The sequence below is a fragment of the Leptonotus elevatus genome, chromosome 7 (assembly GCF_054856555.1).
Source record: "Leptonotus elevatus isolate MCC_2025b chromosome 7, RoL_Lele_1.0, whole genome shotgun sequence".
NCBI classification, from domain to species: Eukaryota; Metazoa; Chordata; class Actinopteri; order Syngnathiformes; family Syngnathidae; genus Leptonotus; species Leptonotus elevatus.
Genome location: NC_141245.1, coordinates 24,470,730 through 24,488,620, shown reverse-complemented (window position 1 = coordinate 24,488,620; position 17,891 = coordinate 24,470,730). Strand labels below are relative to the sequence as shown.

General features: G+C 42.6%; 1 protein-coding gene across 1 annotated transcript in view; it reads left to right on the top strand.

Moving 5' to 3' along the window:
* frem2b (FRAS1 related extracellular matrix 2b) overlaps positions 1–17,891 on the top strand; it is a 97,869-nt gene that overhangs the window by 58,702 nt on the left and 21,276 nt on the right. The window contains exons 7-12 of the mRNA XM_086080436.1: positions 13,771–13,920; positions 15,121–15,330; positions 15,424–15,621; positions 16,521–16,685; positions 16,856–17,038; positions 17,128–17,258. Of these exons, the coding sequence (XP_085936562.1) occupies positions 13,771–13,920; positions 15,121–15,330; positions 15,424–15,621; positions 16,521–16,685; positions 16,856–17,038; positions 17,128–17,258 (1,037 nt within the window). The remainder of the gene's footprint in view (positions 1–13,770; positions 13,921–15,120; positions 15,331–15,423; positions 15,622–16,520; positions 16,686–16,855; positions 17,039–17,127; positions 17,259–17,891) is intronic.

Below are 17,891 nucleotides of genomic sequence, written 5' to 3'. Positions count from 1 at the left end.
CAAATGTAAATATTAGCCTACCCTAAAACCGAGTCTATTTGGTCCCACTCTAAATAGAGTCAAATTTACTCTACAGAATTTACTGTGTCGAGGCCAATTTCCAAGAAGGCTAATGGATATTAGAAAGTAATAATGAAAGTGCAATCATGTTAGAACAGGAGAGAAAGAAATTGCCAAAAAACACAGAATTGTCTGGGTGACTCCAAACTTTCGACCGGTAGTGCATGTTCCGTAAATTAGCCTCAAATAGCAGAGCTACACGAGAACCGACAAGAAATAAAAAATGTCCTGAAATGATAACTGTTAAAATCTTTCTTTTTTTTTTTGTATTGATTATTCATTTAAAAATATTCCTATACTCTATAACATTTTTACAGTCATTTTTTTGGGAAACAACAACCCCCCCCCCCCACCCCAATATTGAACAACAATATGGCTGCCAATCATTGAGCAATCTCAGTGTGAGGGCGGTGCTGGCAATTTTGCTCGCTCGGGACACGCGTCCAATTTTTTGATTTCGACGTACATTTCAAAGAAAACACAAAAAAGTAGCAAAGTCGAGCTTGACAGTTTGTTCCCGTCGATTGCAATTCAACGGGTCCCGATTGCAATCAGATGCAAACGCCCTCGAACCGAAAGCCAGTTTTTTTAATGACGCAAAGTCAAAGCTGGCGCCGCATCGCCGCCGTCGAAGATGGCCAGAAAAGCTTTGCCGGATCGTGCTCACCTGCGGCACGCAGCCGTCGTCTCGCTACCTAGCGACGGCGTAAAACAGGTTCCCGTGGAAGTCCGGCTTCAAGTGGATTTGTCTGACCTACTTAAGTAGCGAGGAGGAGGGGAAGCTACGTGACGGGAATGCGGCGTCCGCTGCAACCTGAGCGGCGGCGAACACGGGGGCACGGCGGCCTCTCAGGACAGCTGTTGGAAAACTGCTGCGCGGCGCCGCTCAATTTGGACCCGATCTGACTTGACTGAGTGCGTCTCGAGAAAACGCGTCATCCATTTTCCTTGTCGTTATTTACTGTTTTGTTTGTTCCCTTCTATTTTTATGGCGTTTAAAAGAAGCGCAATCACTTAATGGAATTGAAAACTCTTATCTTGCTTGGCTACGAGGCCCGGTTATTACTTTTGGACTTTTTTACGCTAAAAGGTCTTCGGGCGTAGATCGTATTAAACGCGCCCGCATACATTTAGCAAGCGTCCAATCGTGTTGACATGCTGTCAGGGTTTTGCCAGCCTGTGATATATATTTGGAGCTGCAATCGTTTTTAATTTCTTTGGCACTGCAGCTTGGCAAGTGTCATTTTTGTCCTCTTTTGTCATTCTGCTTCTGAATGGAGCTTTGATGGCGCTGATTTGTGACGCTTTGGAGTAAACAACGGGAGCCTTCGCGACAGGATTGTTTGCGACCAATCCATTGAACTCATGAGTACACGCTCACACGCACGCACGCACATGCACATACAAAATAAAAATGAATTAAGAATTAAAAAAAAGAGAGCAATGATGATGACATGTCAAATCGGTAAAATTACCAAATGAACAATACTGAACTCTCAAGAAAAAATAAAATAAAGGATTGTTTTGCAAACGACACGTCACTTGCATGGCCAGCCAATTTAATTGGCTGAGAATCATACACGCACAACTTATGCATTACATAAGATAATGATAAAGACAACCCCAATAATTCGGCAAAAATTGGTCGATATTTTTTGCTGAATTTTTCTCTCTGCTGTCAAACAAATACAACAAACAACAGTTTTAATGTTTTTTCTTGTTGCAAGGATATCTTGAACATGCTTCAACAAAAATTGTCGGCGACCATCAAAACTCTTAGCGAACGTCTTTGTGACCTTGAACGAACCCTGACAAAAAAAAAAAACAATGCTCGTTACATTCACAACAATTCACAAACGTTCACTGCTCAGCAGGATACAACCTTTAGGGACCGAAAAAAGAAGTTCATGTCATATTTTTTTTAAATTAATCATGTGATTAATTAGAATTATTTAATTAACTCATCACTCCCAGCCATTTTCACTGAAGAAACCCCCTTCGCTCCCGGCTGGTTGACTGGATTTTGACTGATTTTGCAAGGCCCACAGAATATTGTGTTCTCTTGCTATTAAAAACATGGAACCTGCCAAAAGAAAGATTAGAGTCTCTTCTTTCATCAGGAAAAAAAAAAGTATATTTGTATCTGTATTTCCGTTTTGCAGCAATTAGCATTAGAATATAGCTAAGATTCATCATCATTCACAAACCTGTTGCAATGGGGGAAAGGACCTTGTTGCAACATGGCCCTGGTTGATCTCTTATACTCTGCAGCCACCTGCTGGCCGTTTTTTGTAATAACTACCATTGCTTTAAGCGACCTTTTCAGGTCAGAGGCTGCATCAAAGCCTTCTGTATACCCACATAAAAAACATAAAAATACGTTTCTAGCATAACAAATAAAAAATAAAAAAACGGATAAATACGGTTTTGGGACCATGACAATATTTAAAATAGAACGTTTTTATACGTTTTTGGGAGCAAATGAGTTACGTAATCACGTTATGCTCACTTAGCCCACTTGAAGCTACATAAGCAGCGAGTTAAGAGCTATTCGTGACGACATCAATACGTTCGGGCTCATGATTGACCTCAAAAGAGAAGACGGCTTCTGAGATAAAACATTTATTGTTGATATTTTACATGGCAGTTATTTGGTTTTGCAGTTTAGGAAATACAACATGGAGCCATGCAATGATAAGGTTTTTGCTTTTCAAATATTTGTATGACACTTCTCAGCTATGAATATAAAACAATAAAAATGAAACACAGGAAGTGTTGCGCTAAGTGAGCGCGCCTATTTTTCGACACGTCGCCACTCGTCGCTTCGCTGCCCTCGACTGCGGGGCCAATGCGGCTTTCGTTACCGTGACAACCAAGGCCCGAGCTAAGCGGTCGCAACGAGCTAAGCGGGTTGCTAGGCCAGAATCTCAAGAAGAAAAGGGGCGTCCATAACAAGTCAAATCATCCGTTTTATTTTCACTCATGTGGACGGCACTTCATCAGCGGGCTAATTACACTTTGTGTAACAAATCTCACACACAGATACATTTTCTGACATGCTCGCTGGCTTGCATAATTTCACGCTGGATGGGCGGGCAGGCACTCCAGGGACGTGTGAGCACGCATTTAGCTCCGCTCGCATTAGCCTTTTGTCGGAACTAAACGGTAGTTGCTAATTAAATGAAATTTGTACACTTAGTACAAAAAGGCTCCCTTATGCCACTTTTAAATGGTACGAGCTTATGTCGGTAACCACGAAAGTAAGAGTTTTCAGATTTTAGTAGAAAAAGGTCCTCGGTTTACGCCGGAACTGCCAAACGAGGTTACGAATGGCGTGTGTAATTCCAAACCTTTTGGTGTGGGCTTGAATTACGGTAGAACCACAGCAGGAGTTTCGAAACTGCCGTGCGTTATTTGACAGAAAACACTAACCAGGGTACTGGTTAATGCTAACTAAACAACAAACTGAAAAGATACAAAAATCAAAATGACAGACAGAACTCCGGGGGTGACCGTGACAAGCGGCAACGATCCCACGCCGACCGATCACCGCCCGGGAATTAAATACACTCACACTAATTGGGTAACGAGCCACACCTGGGGCCAGGCATAAATGGCTGAGGGCCCGGATTGGTCAACCCGGAAGGGCTGGAACCCACTCGGGACTAATCGGGACCCTCAACCAAAACCAGATCTTCCCAGACATGACAGGCAGGACCACCGCAACTCACTCGCCCTTTACTTTGTTTTACTGTGTGACGTCTTTATGTCCGTGCTGCTACAATAATAATTTCACGTGAGGCCATCTAACGCTTGTTCAAGTATTTTCTCGGCTGTCAGCGCCACGGCTTGAAAAGTTCAACACGCACCACCCGATTAACGGGCTTTTATACCTTATTGCTAAGCATGTTGATATTTGGAACGTGTTCCCTTCCAACGAAGAAGCGGCTCCCATTCATAGAAATAAAAATCCGCGTATGCGCTCCCTCGAGCGCCGAAAGACGGAGCGAATATATTTGCCTTCCGCTTATTAATGCGAGCGTTTGTGTGGAAGACGACTTTTTTTGTACCCGAACCGAATCAGCGGCACAGAATTTGCTTTCCGAGCGCCCTCGTTTCTTCCCGCTAACTAGCGTACCTTCGCCCGCCGCGAGGGTGTAATTAAAATCTGATTTGTTTGGCACCGGCGCCCGGGAACCGAGATTTGTGGCTTCCTGGGAAGTTTGCGCTGGCGCGTGAAAGATGGCACGTTTGTTGTTGTCTGCGGGAAAAAACAAACTGCCAAATGAACAAAAAAGGGGGCCCAGCGACGCCTCGAGTCTTGTCAGTCGGAATATAATTGTCATCAGGGCGGCGCGGCGGCTGATTTGCCGCGTCGCCTCCGCGACAAAACAAAAACGGGGGGGGGGGGGGGGGGGGATATTCACGCTCTGATTGTGAGGTGTCACAATCACGCCTCTTTTGTCTTAAAAACTTCAAACTCTTGCTCTCGCCTTCATTTGCATATCTTAAGGCCTCCGACTTTACTCTCGGCGCGGTTAATAGACTGCGCCGATTTGGCTGGCACGCGGATTAAAGGAGCCCCGCGGATCATTATGGCTCTCTCGGGGTAATCCGCACCATTCGATCCGAGGAGTCGCAAGGACACTGTGAAGTGTCGAGGCAAAAAAGAAAAAAAGTCCAAGTCAAAGGGGAAAAATTCTGCATTTTAAGAAGAAAACATGAAGAGGGAGTCATCCGCGTGTCTCCAAAGAGCAAGCAAGGGCACAAAAAGGACACGCGGAATATAAAAGAGGATCATGTAATTAGCGAGCAGCTGCGTGCGTGTGCGTGCGCTTGAGGGTCACGTGCAGTACGCGCGGCGCTCATTTTGTTCGGATCGAATGTATAAATAGACGACTGATATTTTTCCGATTCTTTTCAAACGTGTCAAGGAAACGGAATAACGTCAAATGCATCAGCGGAGTACTGAGTACCTCGAGCAAAGCCTCCCCCAAGGCAGTGAATCCAAAATTCTATCGCCCCTCACGTGTTTTAATGAAGCAAAAAAGGCAAAGACTCGTGAGAAAGTCAAAAGCAAGAGTCGGTGTTGCCCTCATGAGGAAAAAGATACGCAAGATAGTAAAGATGAAAGTCAAACGCCGTTACTTTGTGTTTACAAATTGACAAGCAAAGACCATAAAAAGCAAAAGTCAATCAGGCCTTACTTAGGATTCGTAAGATTCACGAGACGGTGTTGACTCGTCATTCAACCTGACTTTGTTTTAATAAATTATAAATTTAATAAATTATCATGCAGACTCACCAGACTGTGAACAGGATCAAACCAATAACCAAACATTCATAAGACAGTGAAGAAAAAAAGTGGATTGACATTTTCTTAGCAAAATAGACAAATCAAGTCAAATCTCCCTTACTTTGTTTTAATAAACCAATTGGCAAAGATAGCAAAGAAAAATGTGGATCAGACTGACGTTGGTTTAATAAAATGGTGAGCAAAGACTTGCAAGACGAGACGAAAGCCGATTGCCATCACTTTGTTTTAATGAACCAAAAAGCAAAAAAGATCACAAGATACTGAAAACAAAAGTCGATCACTCTAACTTTTTTTTTTTTTCTTCTTCTTCTTAAAGAGCTCAGTATTGTTCATTCGGAAATGTCATCATCATTGCTCTTTATTTTTTATTTTTATTTTTTATTTTTTTTTGTGTGTGCGTGCGTGCGTGCGTGTATTTGTTAGCTCACCAAAAACCTATTAGAAAAAATCTCATACCGTTCCCCTAAACCGAACACCGCCGTCAGGAGACCCGAGGAAGGACCAAAGAAAACCAAGGAAGGTGAAATCCAGCACCGACCCGACACCCCCCACCAGAACTCCTCCCCAGCCCAAGAAACATCCAGACCCCAACAAATCCAAAAAACATAAAATCAGGGAGGCCTCAAGAGACCGAAGGAGAGACCGAGAAAACTTTGTTTTAATAAACTGACTCAGTATGGCTGTAACACGTACTCATCCTGACGCTGGACACCTTGGCCTCAATTCACCTTTTGTTGCGTCTTACAAACCTGCTGCCGATATTGACAACCTTGAAAGCTTTAGCGTCAATGTCTCGGCAGCAAGTTTCACAAGAGGCCCGCTCGGATTGGACGGCCGTCCTCCAAATAAGGCTTACGTTCCCGGCCGCCGACGGGCCATCTGCACTCTTAGCGTCCTTCAAGCCGCTTCTCCGCAGACTTGCCCTTTCTTGCTGAGCTAATTGCTGCTTGATATCGCCTCCGCATCCGGAATGCGCGCTGAGCTGCTGTCAGAACGCTCGTAGGACAAGACGCCACTTGTGGAATTTATCGTTTTGCTCGGCAGTATATTCGGCTCCGGTGTCGGAAAGGTATGATTATGACTTGTTATGCAGACAGTGTGTTTGTGTGTTTGCAGGAGCTTCTGGATGGGAAAGAATTGCACACTGTTATTATTCTTCCCCTTCATTTTGTAAACAGATGTCCAAAGCACTTAAATGCGCTGACCCGTTTTCAACAAAAAAAAAAAAAAAAAAGTGAAGGCAAAATTGCTCTCATGACTGAAGACTCATGACTGATTACAAAAGTGCATTGCCCTTACTTTATTTTGATAGACTAAAAAGCAAAGACCCAGGGAGGTATGATAAACTGATAAGCAAATATATATGTAACAATATAACAGTGTGGACAAAAGTAAATCACCCTTACCTTGTTTTAATAAACCGACAAGCAGACTCACAAGACAGTCAAGTACGATTAACCCACAAACCAAGACTACCACACAAGGTTTATTAAAAAAAAACGTTCTGTCATGTGAGATTGAGCGTTAGGACCCAAAACAAAGACACGACTTTGTACAAAAATGCAAAGTAACAACAAAGGGCTGGATTCAGATGGCCTCCACAAAATGAAGTCAAAAGTACAAAGTAACAACAGCGAACAGGGTTAAATGCAGAACGCATGGAAGAACAGCTTGCATGGAAGAGGAGTGACTTGAAAAACCTCGGCTAAGGAATCTCGACGCACCGACAAAAGTGTCATTCGGGAACTCTCGCTGGGGCAATGCACAATTCTATACGATAGAACAAAGGCCTATATCGTTATCAATAAGAATGACTGGACAAACTAAGAGGCTCATACATCATCATCATGCGTTAATATTGCGAGGGACATAGTAACTGCATAAGCAACTGCCAATATCGTAACACAGCGTCATAACAATGTCAAGCAAAAATTGTGAAGACAAAAGTTTTGTCATCCTTTACTTTGTTTTAATATACCGACAGGCAGAGACTCAGATATGGTGACTTAACTTTTACTTTTGTTTTAATAAACTGTCGACTAAAGACAGTACAAACAAATGCTTGTTTTTCTTACTTTGTTTTGACAAAAGAACTGAACTTAATGTTTAGAGCAGATATTTGACAATAAAGTTATCATTGAATTTGACTGATCCACGTAAGGCAGCGCAAAGTGGCTACGTTAGCTATTAAAGTTTGAATCAACACGGCAAGTTCAATGAAATTCCAGCTTGCCACTTATTACAAGCAGAGAATCACCATCAGTATAAAGCGACGATTCAAATCGGAGACGGGGAAAAAATGAACAAATAGTTAACTCGATTAAGACACAGCGGCCCGCAGCTTGCTTTTCAAAACTCGAGTGCCTCATTGTCGTCAAGGGTTGACATTAGCAGAGCAATCTTAGAGTGTGCAGGGGAGCCGCTGCCAGGGTTCAATTGAATCTCACCACTCGAGAAGCCACTTAGCTCTGTGGGGCTGTCACGTAAAGTTCAAGTGGATTCATGCAGACAGTCGGCAAACCGCCCCCCCCCCCCCGCACCCCCAACTCGTCCAGGGATGAAAGTATGCCTGATTTCCTTATTTATTTATATTTATATTTTTTGTCCACACGTATGCGGCAGCAGAATTCTTTCCCGTGACAATGTTATTCAGGCACAATTGTAAAAGCAATTCAACAACAAACTTACCACAAAATTAATTGTAAACCTTTGTTAAGAAAGTTGGAATTTGCCAGTGCAGCCCAGTTCGTGACGTCGTTTGTGTTTAGATCGTGTTTAGTTACTTTAGTTAACGAAAACTAACAAAAAACGAAATAAAATAAAATCGAATGCTTTCGTTTTATTTAGTCTTCGGTAATTAATTTAATACACGAGCCTTTGGGGATGATTTTAAGTATATTTATTTCCATATTAACCGGAATAAAGATGTTCGAAAGTGTGTCACACAGAAGTGATGTCATCGAGCAGCAGCCAATAGAAAAGCACCTTTAGATGACGTCGCTCCGAGGCGACACTTTTACGTGCTTGACTTTTGGCTCCAATTGCACGCTTGCTTGCTTTTTCATTCAACTCAGTCAAAATGCAACACTCGGTAAGAAATGCGTTACTTTTTTTCATTTTACTGTGGTGTTTATTAAATATTGTGCACGAGTAAAAATTAAAAACAAAAAATAAACTAAAACTAAGCTTTTTTTTAAATCTAAAACTAACTAAATTAGAAAAACACACACGGCACGGTGGCTGACTGGTTAGCACGTCCGCCTCCCGGTGCAAAGGTTGTGAGATCAAGTCCGGGCTTCGGCCTTCCTGGGTGGAGTTTGCATGTTCTCCCCGTGCCTGCGTGGGTTTTCTCCGGGTACTCCGGTTTCCTCCCGCATTCCAAAAACATGCATGGCAGGTGAATTGGACACTCCAAATTGTCCATAGGTGCGATTGTGAGTGTGGTTGTTTGTCTCTGTGTGCCCTGCGATTGGCTGGCAACCAGTTCAGGGTGTACCCCGCCTACTGCCCGAAGCCAGCTGGGATAGGCTCCAGCAACCCCCGCGACCCTTGTGAGGACAAGCGGTACAGAAAATGGATGGATGGATAAATTAGAAAAACAAACTCAAAATGACATAAAAACGAACAAAAATAAAAATGACGAAACTATAATAACCCTGGTTTTGATTTGGTGAAGCAGCATGGGGTTCATTGCCCGAGACTCTGTTCTCATGCGCTGCCGTCCAAGTAGCAGTAAACAATTGCTGGTTGTTTGAGTTTATGCATGATTGACAGCGTCTGTTTTGGCAATCATGACGGTGCAGCATTCCGCGTCTGCTTTTGGACAATCTCGACGTTTGTCCGCAAGGAACAATAAGAACGGAATAGGAAAAAAAAAGGAAAAGAAAGAAAGAAAGAAAAAAAAAGAACAGAATAGGCCGCTTTCATGCGTGTCCCGCGACTGAAGAAAAATGAAGTTGTTTTTAGAATTAATTGAACACTTCTTGGATAATTTACATCCCCTCGCATGTGGTCCAAATGCGGATAATCCGCGTTTGCATTCAGGTAACCGGAGATGCTTCGCGGGGTTTACCTTTCACTTAATGAGTCGTAGCTCTTTGAAGCTCTCCGCCGCCGTTGCCCGCCGATAAGCCGCGCGGAGCTCCCTCCGGCTGCCGGCCCGGGTTTGCTACATGATCTGATTACTCCCGGATGCAGGCGGCCAAAACCATCTTTGTTTGGTTTCTCTGTGGGGGGGGGGGGAACAATCTGGCACCTGTCAGAACTCTTGATGCGGCGGCGGCGGCGGCGGCGGCGGCGGCGCTCGTCCTGCCAAGCTTGCAGGGACAGACGCGAGCGCAACTCGTTTTGTCCTTTTTGCCGGCACTTTTGGGACGGCGTCAGCCGGGGCAGATGGCGGTGGAACTTGGAAGTGGAAATGCCAAGGATTTACCTTGCATGTCTCTATATTACGTCTTGGAAGGAGAGAAGTTTTCATAAATGGACGGGAAGTTTTTTGTCAAGTAATTAGATGTCGTATTTCTTCAGTGTACACTAGGAACCACGTTTTCTTAAAATCTACAGTTAATTGCTTTTTTTTTTTCTCGTCTCTCTTTTATTTTGGATGTCATTTCAGACCACTGAATTGGCGCACAATTATGAGAAAAATGAGAACAGGAAACATCTCATTTTTTGTTGAAAATGATTATGTGTCCTCCTCTTCCATCCTGCTTTTTACCCCTACAGAAAGCAGCGGTTTGTTTTATAATGTGCATCATTGTGAGATGATAAATTAAATTTGCTAGATTGGAAAATTCATTTGTTCTGGTACTGTAAAGAAAATGGATCGGCACACTGTTAATGTTTGTACAATCATTTTGATATCCGTTGCTTTCTCAGTTATACGTGTTAATGTGTTGTTGTTGTTTTTTTAAGTGTGTTTAAAGTGTCGTAAATGCTATAAAAACATGCCTGAGGAGAACATAAACGGGGTTATCGTGTCTTTCCCTGATTGCGGGATGGCCTGAATTACAACCCGCGTGATGGAGAAATGATTACTGCACTTATGTATGAAAAAAAAAACCTCGTTGGCCATAAATATAAGGCGATCAAATGAAAAGCAATAAAAAAAACCTGGCATTCACTGCCTATCTTGTGAACCCGTTTTCGTACGCGCCGCCGTGCAAACTATTTCACCGCTCCGCCGTTCGGAACCTGGAAAGTATCGGCGGGGGCGGCGCTCGAACAAAGCGCGCCATCCTATATCTGCGACCGCTTCCTCCTGACAGTTATCGGCCATGTTTGGCAAAATTATTATCTCTTTATTTCCTCCCGTGCTTCGCTTCCCTCAGATAACCTAATCTTCACACAGCCACACAGTCGTATTTTATTCAACACTCTCTCCTCCCACAGCACTCCCCTCCCCTCCCCTCCCCTCCCCTCCCCTCCCCTCCCCTGCCCCCTCCCCTCCCCCCCTGGCCCCCTTCACTCAACGCCACTCGTTCGCTCGCTGCGCACACACACACACACACACACACACGCACACACACACACGCACACACACACGCATCGCCACCGGTGAAGTAGCCTCTCCAAGGTGCTCGCCGCCATTGTCATGGAAACAACAACTCTGCCCATGGCCATCGCCTTTCATTCCTTGGTGTTTTATTGCCGCCACGTCTTTCACGGCGCAGCCGACCGGCGGCCTCCTCCTCCTCCTCCCAATAATTTGTCATGGCGCGGCGATGATGCGTGTGCGCATTTGCTAACGAGAATGGAACACATGGGCTTTGTTCTCTTTTGTGGCGGCATATTAGAAAGCAGACGACGCCCCAGCAGGTTTGGGCCAATAGAAGCGTTTCAGGTGGACGCTCCGATGCCAGCGTTGGACCAACTTGTATGGGTCAGTTGAGGCCCGGCGCAATATGCTTTGGAAAGGAAAACGCACATCGGACTTGTTTGTCGTGTGTCCTCATATGAAATGAATTCAATAGTTTTGCATGTGGACTCGATCCATGAACGCAAAACATCTTCTTCTTTTTTTTTAATCTACAAAAGTAACCTTTCTTCACTCATCTTTAATCATCAGGTTGCTATGGCAACAGTCAGTACAGAACAACGGAAGTATATTGGTAGTGTATTTTTTTTTCCCTCTCAGGTCAAGTGCAAACTATTCCAGGACGCTGCTCGTTTGAATTTATTTCACTCCCAGCCACTTTCACTGAAGTAACCCCCTTCGCTCCAAGCTGTTTTACTGGATTTTAGGACGCTGCTTGTCCACAGATTTGTTTGCATTTACGGTGAGATGTTCCGACAGCAAAGGAAGTCAATTGGATTCGTTTGAATTTATTTCACTCCCAGCCACTTTCACTGAAGTAACCCCCTTCGCTCCAAGCTGTTTTACTGGATTTTAGGACGCTGCTTGTCCACAGATTTGTTTGCATTTACGGTGAGATCTTCCGACAGCAAAGGAAGTCAATTGGATTCGTTTGAATTTATTTCACTCCCAGCCACTTTCACTGAAGTAACCCCCTTCGCTCCAAGCTGGTTTACTGGATTTTAGGACGCTGCTTGTCCACAGATTTGTTTGCATTTACAGTGAGATGTTCCGACAGCAAAGGAAGTCAATTGGATTCATTTGAATTTATTTCACTCCCAGCCACTTTCACTGAAGTAACCCCCTTCGCTCCAAGCTGTTTTACTGGATTTTAGGACGCTGCTTGTCCACAGATTTGTTTGCATTTACGGTGAGATGTTCCGACAGCAAAGGAAGTCAATTGGATTCATTTGAATTTATTTCACTCCCAGCCACTTTCACTGAAGTAACCCCCTTCGCTCCAAGCTGTTTTACTGGATTTTGACTGATTTTGCAAGACCCTACAGAATATTGTGTTCTATTGCTATAAAAACATGGACGATTAGAGTCTTTTTCTTTCATCAGGAAAAAAAAGTATATTTCTATCTGTTTCCGTTTCGCAGCAATTCGCATTAGAATATTGCTAAGTTTCATCATTATTCACATTTCGTGTTGCAAACACTGTCATTATGCGCTCTTATACTCTGCTGCCACCTGCTGCCCGTTTTTAACTACCATCGCTTTAAGCCACCTCTTCATGTCAGAAGCTGCATTAAAGCCTTCCTGTATACTCTTGCATTTAAAAAAACGTATAAAAACGTTTTGGGAGTGACGGACAAAGTATTTAAAAAACGTATTTACACATTTTTGGGTTAGAATGAGTTAGTTACACTTGAATGGAATGTTTTAAAGGAGGGACCCTCATGTCCATTTTCTAGACCACTTGTCCTCATGAGGGTTGCAGGTGAACTGCAGTCTAATTGTATGATACCTGGTTTGAGTTACAAAACGTTTATAACATTTACAAGTCATTTTGTCCGTGTATATTCCATTCTTGATAATTATATTGGACCATTTTTGCTTGTGCCGCTGATGTTTTTAGCTACATAACAATCAACATTTCTTCAATAGAAGAAACTTACAAATGTACCTGAAAAGTTTGTTATGCGTTTATGTTTAGTTAAGTTTTAGGTGTTAACTTGCAACCCTCGATTTCTTCCACACACGTACATAGACACGGGAACAATTTTGGACCCAGAACCACCTCAGTATGATTTTTGTATATTTTGAGTCTCTTTAGGACGGGGATGTCCAAAAAGTCGAAGAATGCAAGGGCCACTTCAAAAAGAATCAACTTTAATGTATTAAATGCGGCAAAATCAGTCAAATAATTGTAAAAATAATAATAATATTATATTGTAAAACGAGATGAGATAGTTTATAATTTTTCAAAATATTAGGGTCCCTTTATCCTATTAGATTAGATTCACCCCTGTACTAAACAGCGCCCGAGTTCCATCTTTATATTCAGAACCAAAACAAGAGCAATCTGTAGTAATCTCACCATTTTTTAAATGATAAATGTCATAGATTCACAATTCGGAGAAACAATTTTTTGCTTCTAAAAACAAATGACCAATATAGAAATAGCTCAATTGTATCTTTTCATGTCTAGAAAAGTTTCCAGAATTTAAAATGAATTATATAGTAGTAGTGGAAATCTCCATCAACTGTACAAATATAGTTTTTATTTTATGCCGCGGGCCGCTGAAAAATGTTTGGAGGGGCCACAAATGGCCCCCGGGACAAGTTTGCTTGCGGATGGAAACCCCCCTCAAAATATATGTCCAGGAAGCAAGACAGTCATTTTCAAGTCCTAAAATTACAGCGTGAACTCAGTAGAACCATTTCCTTCATTTTCTCCTGTAATAAGCGTCCTTTTTACACGGCGTGCTTCTGTTTTTGCCCAATTTGAAAACTGTTATCAGGCAGCCAAGAGGAAATGACAGCGAGTCTGTCTTTTTCTTTTTCTTTTTCTTTTTCTTTTTCTTTTTTACAGCCCCCGTGTTCTACTTTGGCGAGACCAACTTCCACGTGGACGAGAGCGACGGCTTCGTGGAGGTGCAGGTGCGGAGGACGGGAAGCGACCTGTCCAAAGCCGGCACCGTCACGGTGCGCTCGCGAAAGACGGATCCGGTCTCGGCCGAGGGTACGTGCCCCGGCAGGTTTTACCGCTTTAGCGCTAAGAGGAAAGTCAACAAAAGTTGCTCAAGTTGTCACCTGTTGTTGTCCGAGGTGGTTCCGAGGTTGGCTATGCGGGGGTGACTGACCTGTGGAATGTCAACAAAAGCTCAAGGCTCCGTATTAGGCTCTTATCTTTTTTTAGGATATGCAGCCCTTTTGTGACAACAACTCAGTTTTGATGAAGGACGAAGCTTTTGGAATTCCTTCCGACGGTTGCTTTGCACACAGCTTTTCTATTATCTCATCCCTTCAGGCTCTTATCCCTCCCCCGTCGCCGCCGCCGCCGCCGCCGCCTTCTCCCGCTCAGACTCCCTCGGCTGCGTCTTAACCTGCCGAGTAACTAATCGTATGCAAATACGCTCACTGGCTCACTTTTTTGGGTCCTAAGTAGACAAGGAAAAAGCCCGTGGGCAGAAGGTCGGCCTCGTCTGAACCGGCTCTTCAAAGTGAGCGTGTGAATGAGCATATTTGCGGGCTGTCGCGCATACAGCCAAAGCAGCAGGTGGCGCTGTAACGCTGACCGGGGAAGATAGGATGACAGCAATGATGGAGCAAGAAAAGAGAATCTTTTTTATTTTTATTTTTATTTTTGGTGTGCGCGCGTGTGAGTTTGTGCTTTTTTTTTTTTTTTTTTTTTTTTTTTTTTTAAGAGCTCAGTATTGTTAATTCTGAAATGTCATCATCATTGCTCTTTTTTTTTTTTTTTTTTTTTTAAATATATATATATATATATATATTATTATTATTATTTTTTTTTTTTTTTTTTGTGTGTGTGGGTGAGTATGTGTATGTGCGTGCGTGCGTGCGTGCGTGTGTGTATTTGTTAGCTCACCAGAAAACCTATTAGAAAAAAATCTCATACCGTTCACCTAAACCGAACACCAGGAGACCCGAGGGGACCGAAGAAAACCAAGGAAGGTGAAATCCAGCACCGACCAGACACCCCCCACCAGAACTCCTCCCCAGCCCAAGAAACATCCAGAGTTTGTGCTCTTTAATGCGCATTATTGAGATGGTGTCATGTTGCGGATTTTCACCGACTGCATCACAGCCGGGTTCGGAATGTATTTGTGTCGACGAGCGGGGGTTTTAGTGTACATAAATCCCACGATGAGCACCCTGTCTTGTCAATCATGCCTCGGGCGCGTTTTTTGACGGCGGACAGCTGGAGCGGATTACGTGGGGATCAGCCGGAATCTGGACTTCGCGCCGGGCGTCACCACGCAGACGTTCCGCGTCACCATCCTGGACGACCTGGGCCAGCCGGTGCTGGAGGGCCCCGAGAGGTTTGAGCTGGCGCTGCAGATGCCCGTGAACGGAATCCTCGGCGAGCCCGGCAAGGCCGTCGTCCTCATCAACGACTCCGTGTCAGACCGTGAGAGAGGACCTTTAAACATGACTCGTGCCTCGATTATTATTTATTCATGCGCCGCGGGCTTGTTGTTTTTTTGTTTTTTTTGGTGTCCAGTGCCGAAGGTGCAGTTCCGCGACGCCGTTTACGTGGGCGCCGAGAAGTCGGGCCGGATATCGGCGACCGTGTACCGCAGCGGCGACATCGGCCACAAGTCCACGGTGCGATGCTACAGCAGGCAAGGCACGGCGCAGGTCATGATGGACTTCAACGAGAGGCCCAACACGGACGCTTCCGTCATCACCTTCCTACCAGGTGGCCTGAAACACAATCACAGACGTTAGCACTCAAAAACGTTAGCAACAGATCACAAAATGCGCAGGTTCGATTGAGTGTCGGAAAGGTCTTCATTTATACTCAGCTAAAAAATGGCGCCTACATATTATTATTATTATTATTATTATTATTATTATTATCATCATCATTATTATTATTATTATTATTATTATTATTATTATTATCATTATTATTATTAAAGATGTTCCTATACATTTTTGTTGATTAATTATTTAAGATTTAAGATTATAAAAAGTTTTTCATAATAGTTAAATGATTTTAAAAAAAAAACACACATAACACACATTTTTATAAAGGGTTAACCTTTCTAAAAACATTTAAACTCAGATAAATGTACTTACTTGCATTGTACGTATATATTACAAAACTTTTAATTTTTTCCTCAAATTTGTAATTATTTTTTTTATTATATTTTGAATATTTGTTCGTTAAATGCATGATTGTGCTGCCTTCTTTTGTGGTGTGTGGTCTCCATTTTAATTAGTCCTTGACTTTCACTACAGCATGAGGCTATGTTTCATTGTCTTGGTTTTAGTATTTTTTTGTTTTGTTTTTAAATTACCTTAAATTTCTTAGAAGAAAAGAAAAAAAATAATAATAATAATTACCTTAAATTTCAGCCTAGGAAAATGTATCTTTAACGTCTATAGTGGTCAATGGCTGTGAATAAATTTATTATTTTGATTTTTATATATGTTCAGTAATTTGTTTAAGCTGTGGTTGTTTCTAAAAAAAAAATAAAATAAATAAAAATGGAGTTAAGTTCTTGGTCCTCATCAGACTGTCCAGGTTAAAAAAAAAATTTTTTTGAAATCATGTAAAAATAATAATGATGAAGTGTGCGTGTGTTTCCTCAGGGGAGGTGGAGAAACCTTGTGTCCTGGAGCTGGTTGATGACACGGAGCACGAGGAAGAGGAGGAGCTGCGTCTCGTTCTCGGAAACCCAAAAAGCGATTCTCCCTTTGGCGCATCCATTGGACGGCAGAACGAAACACTCATCAGAATAAAAGATGACGCCGACAGTAAGTGCCATCATATTTTTTTTCCCTTATCCGACATTAAAAGTAGCACGTTTTTTAAATCTGCTACCAATTTCTCAAGATTTACTTACGTTTGTAAACGACTGTGACCCAGAAAACCTTCCTCGGTGTCATGGATTTGTCGCCTTTGCGCTTTGCTTTCCTTTCGTCAGAGTCAGTCATCAAATTTGGCGAGACCAAATTCAGTGTGAACGAACCCAAGGAACGAGGCCAACTGTCCGTGGTGAGAATCCCCGTGCTGCGCGCGGGCGACTCCTCCAAGGTGTCCGTCGTCCGAGTCCATACCAAAGACGGATCTGCGACCTCGGGGGAGGACTACCATCCCATATCTGAGGGTGAGCGGACGGCAGGATTGTGCCGGGATAGCAACCAATGAAAGAGTTTTTTTTTTTTTTTTTTTTTTTTTTTAATCCTCTCTCCACAGAGCTCGTGTTCGGAGAAGGTGACACGGTGCGCCATGTGGACGTGGAGGTTTTGTATGACGGCGTCAGAGAGATGAGGGAGGCCTTCACCGTGCACCTGAAGCCAGACGAGAACATGGTGGCAGAGACGCAGGTACGCCACATTTGTTAAAACGTATTTATATATGCTTTGTAATGTATTCCCTCGATGGAGCACCTACACTGTTTGTGCATTCATTTGCATGCATATTGGAAGGCACGGGAGTCGACAGGACGACTCTTAAGGGTGCATTTTTGTCATTTGTGATGACTTTCTAGCTGGTTATTATTATAATTGTATATCATTAAATACAAATTCCATATGGATGGTATGGAAATAATGAAAACAATTATTATTCTGCCTGTAATGTTCACGGGTCAATGTGACCCCGCCGTATATTTAATTTAAAAAAAATAGCCACAAATAATACAATGCAAATTACCTTAAAAAAAAAATATATATATATATATTTATTTAAAAAAGTATATCAGAATCAGATTATTGATTTTGAATTTGACCCACAACAAGTGTCAAGATTTTTTATCAAATTAAATCGATATGCTAAGTCATAAAAAAAAAATATATATATATATATATATATATATATAACACAATGCAAATTTAAAAAAAAAATCTTAAAAAAAAAGAATAGAATAAAATAACATGATAGTTATGTTTTCCTTTATGTTAAGTGTTGATGAACCAATGACACTCTTTTAATTGAATAATAGATAGATAGACAGAAAG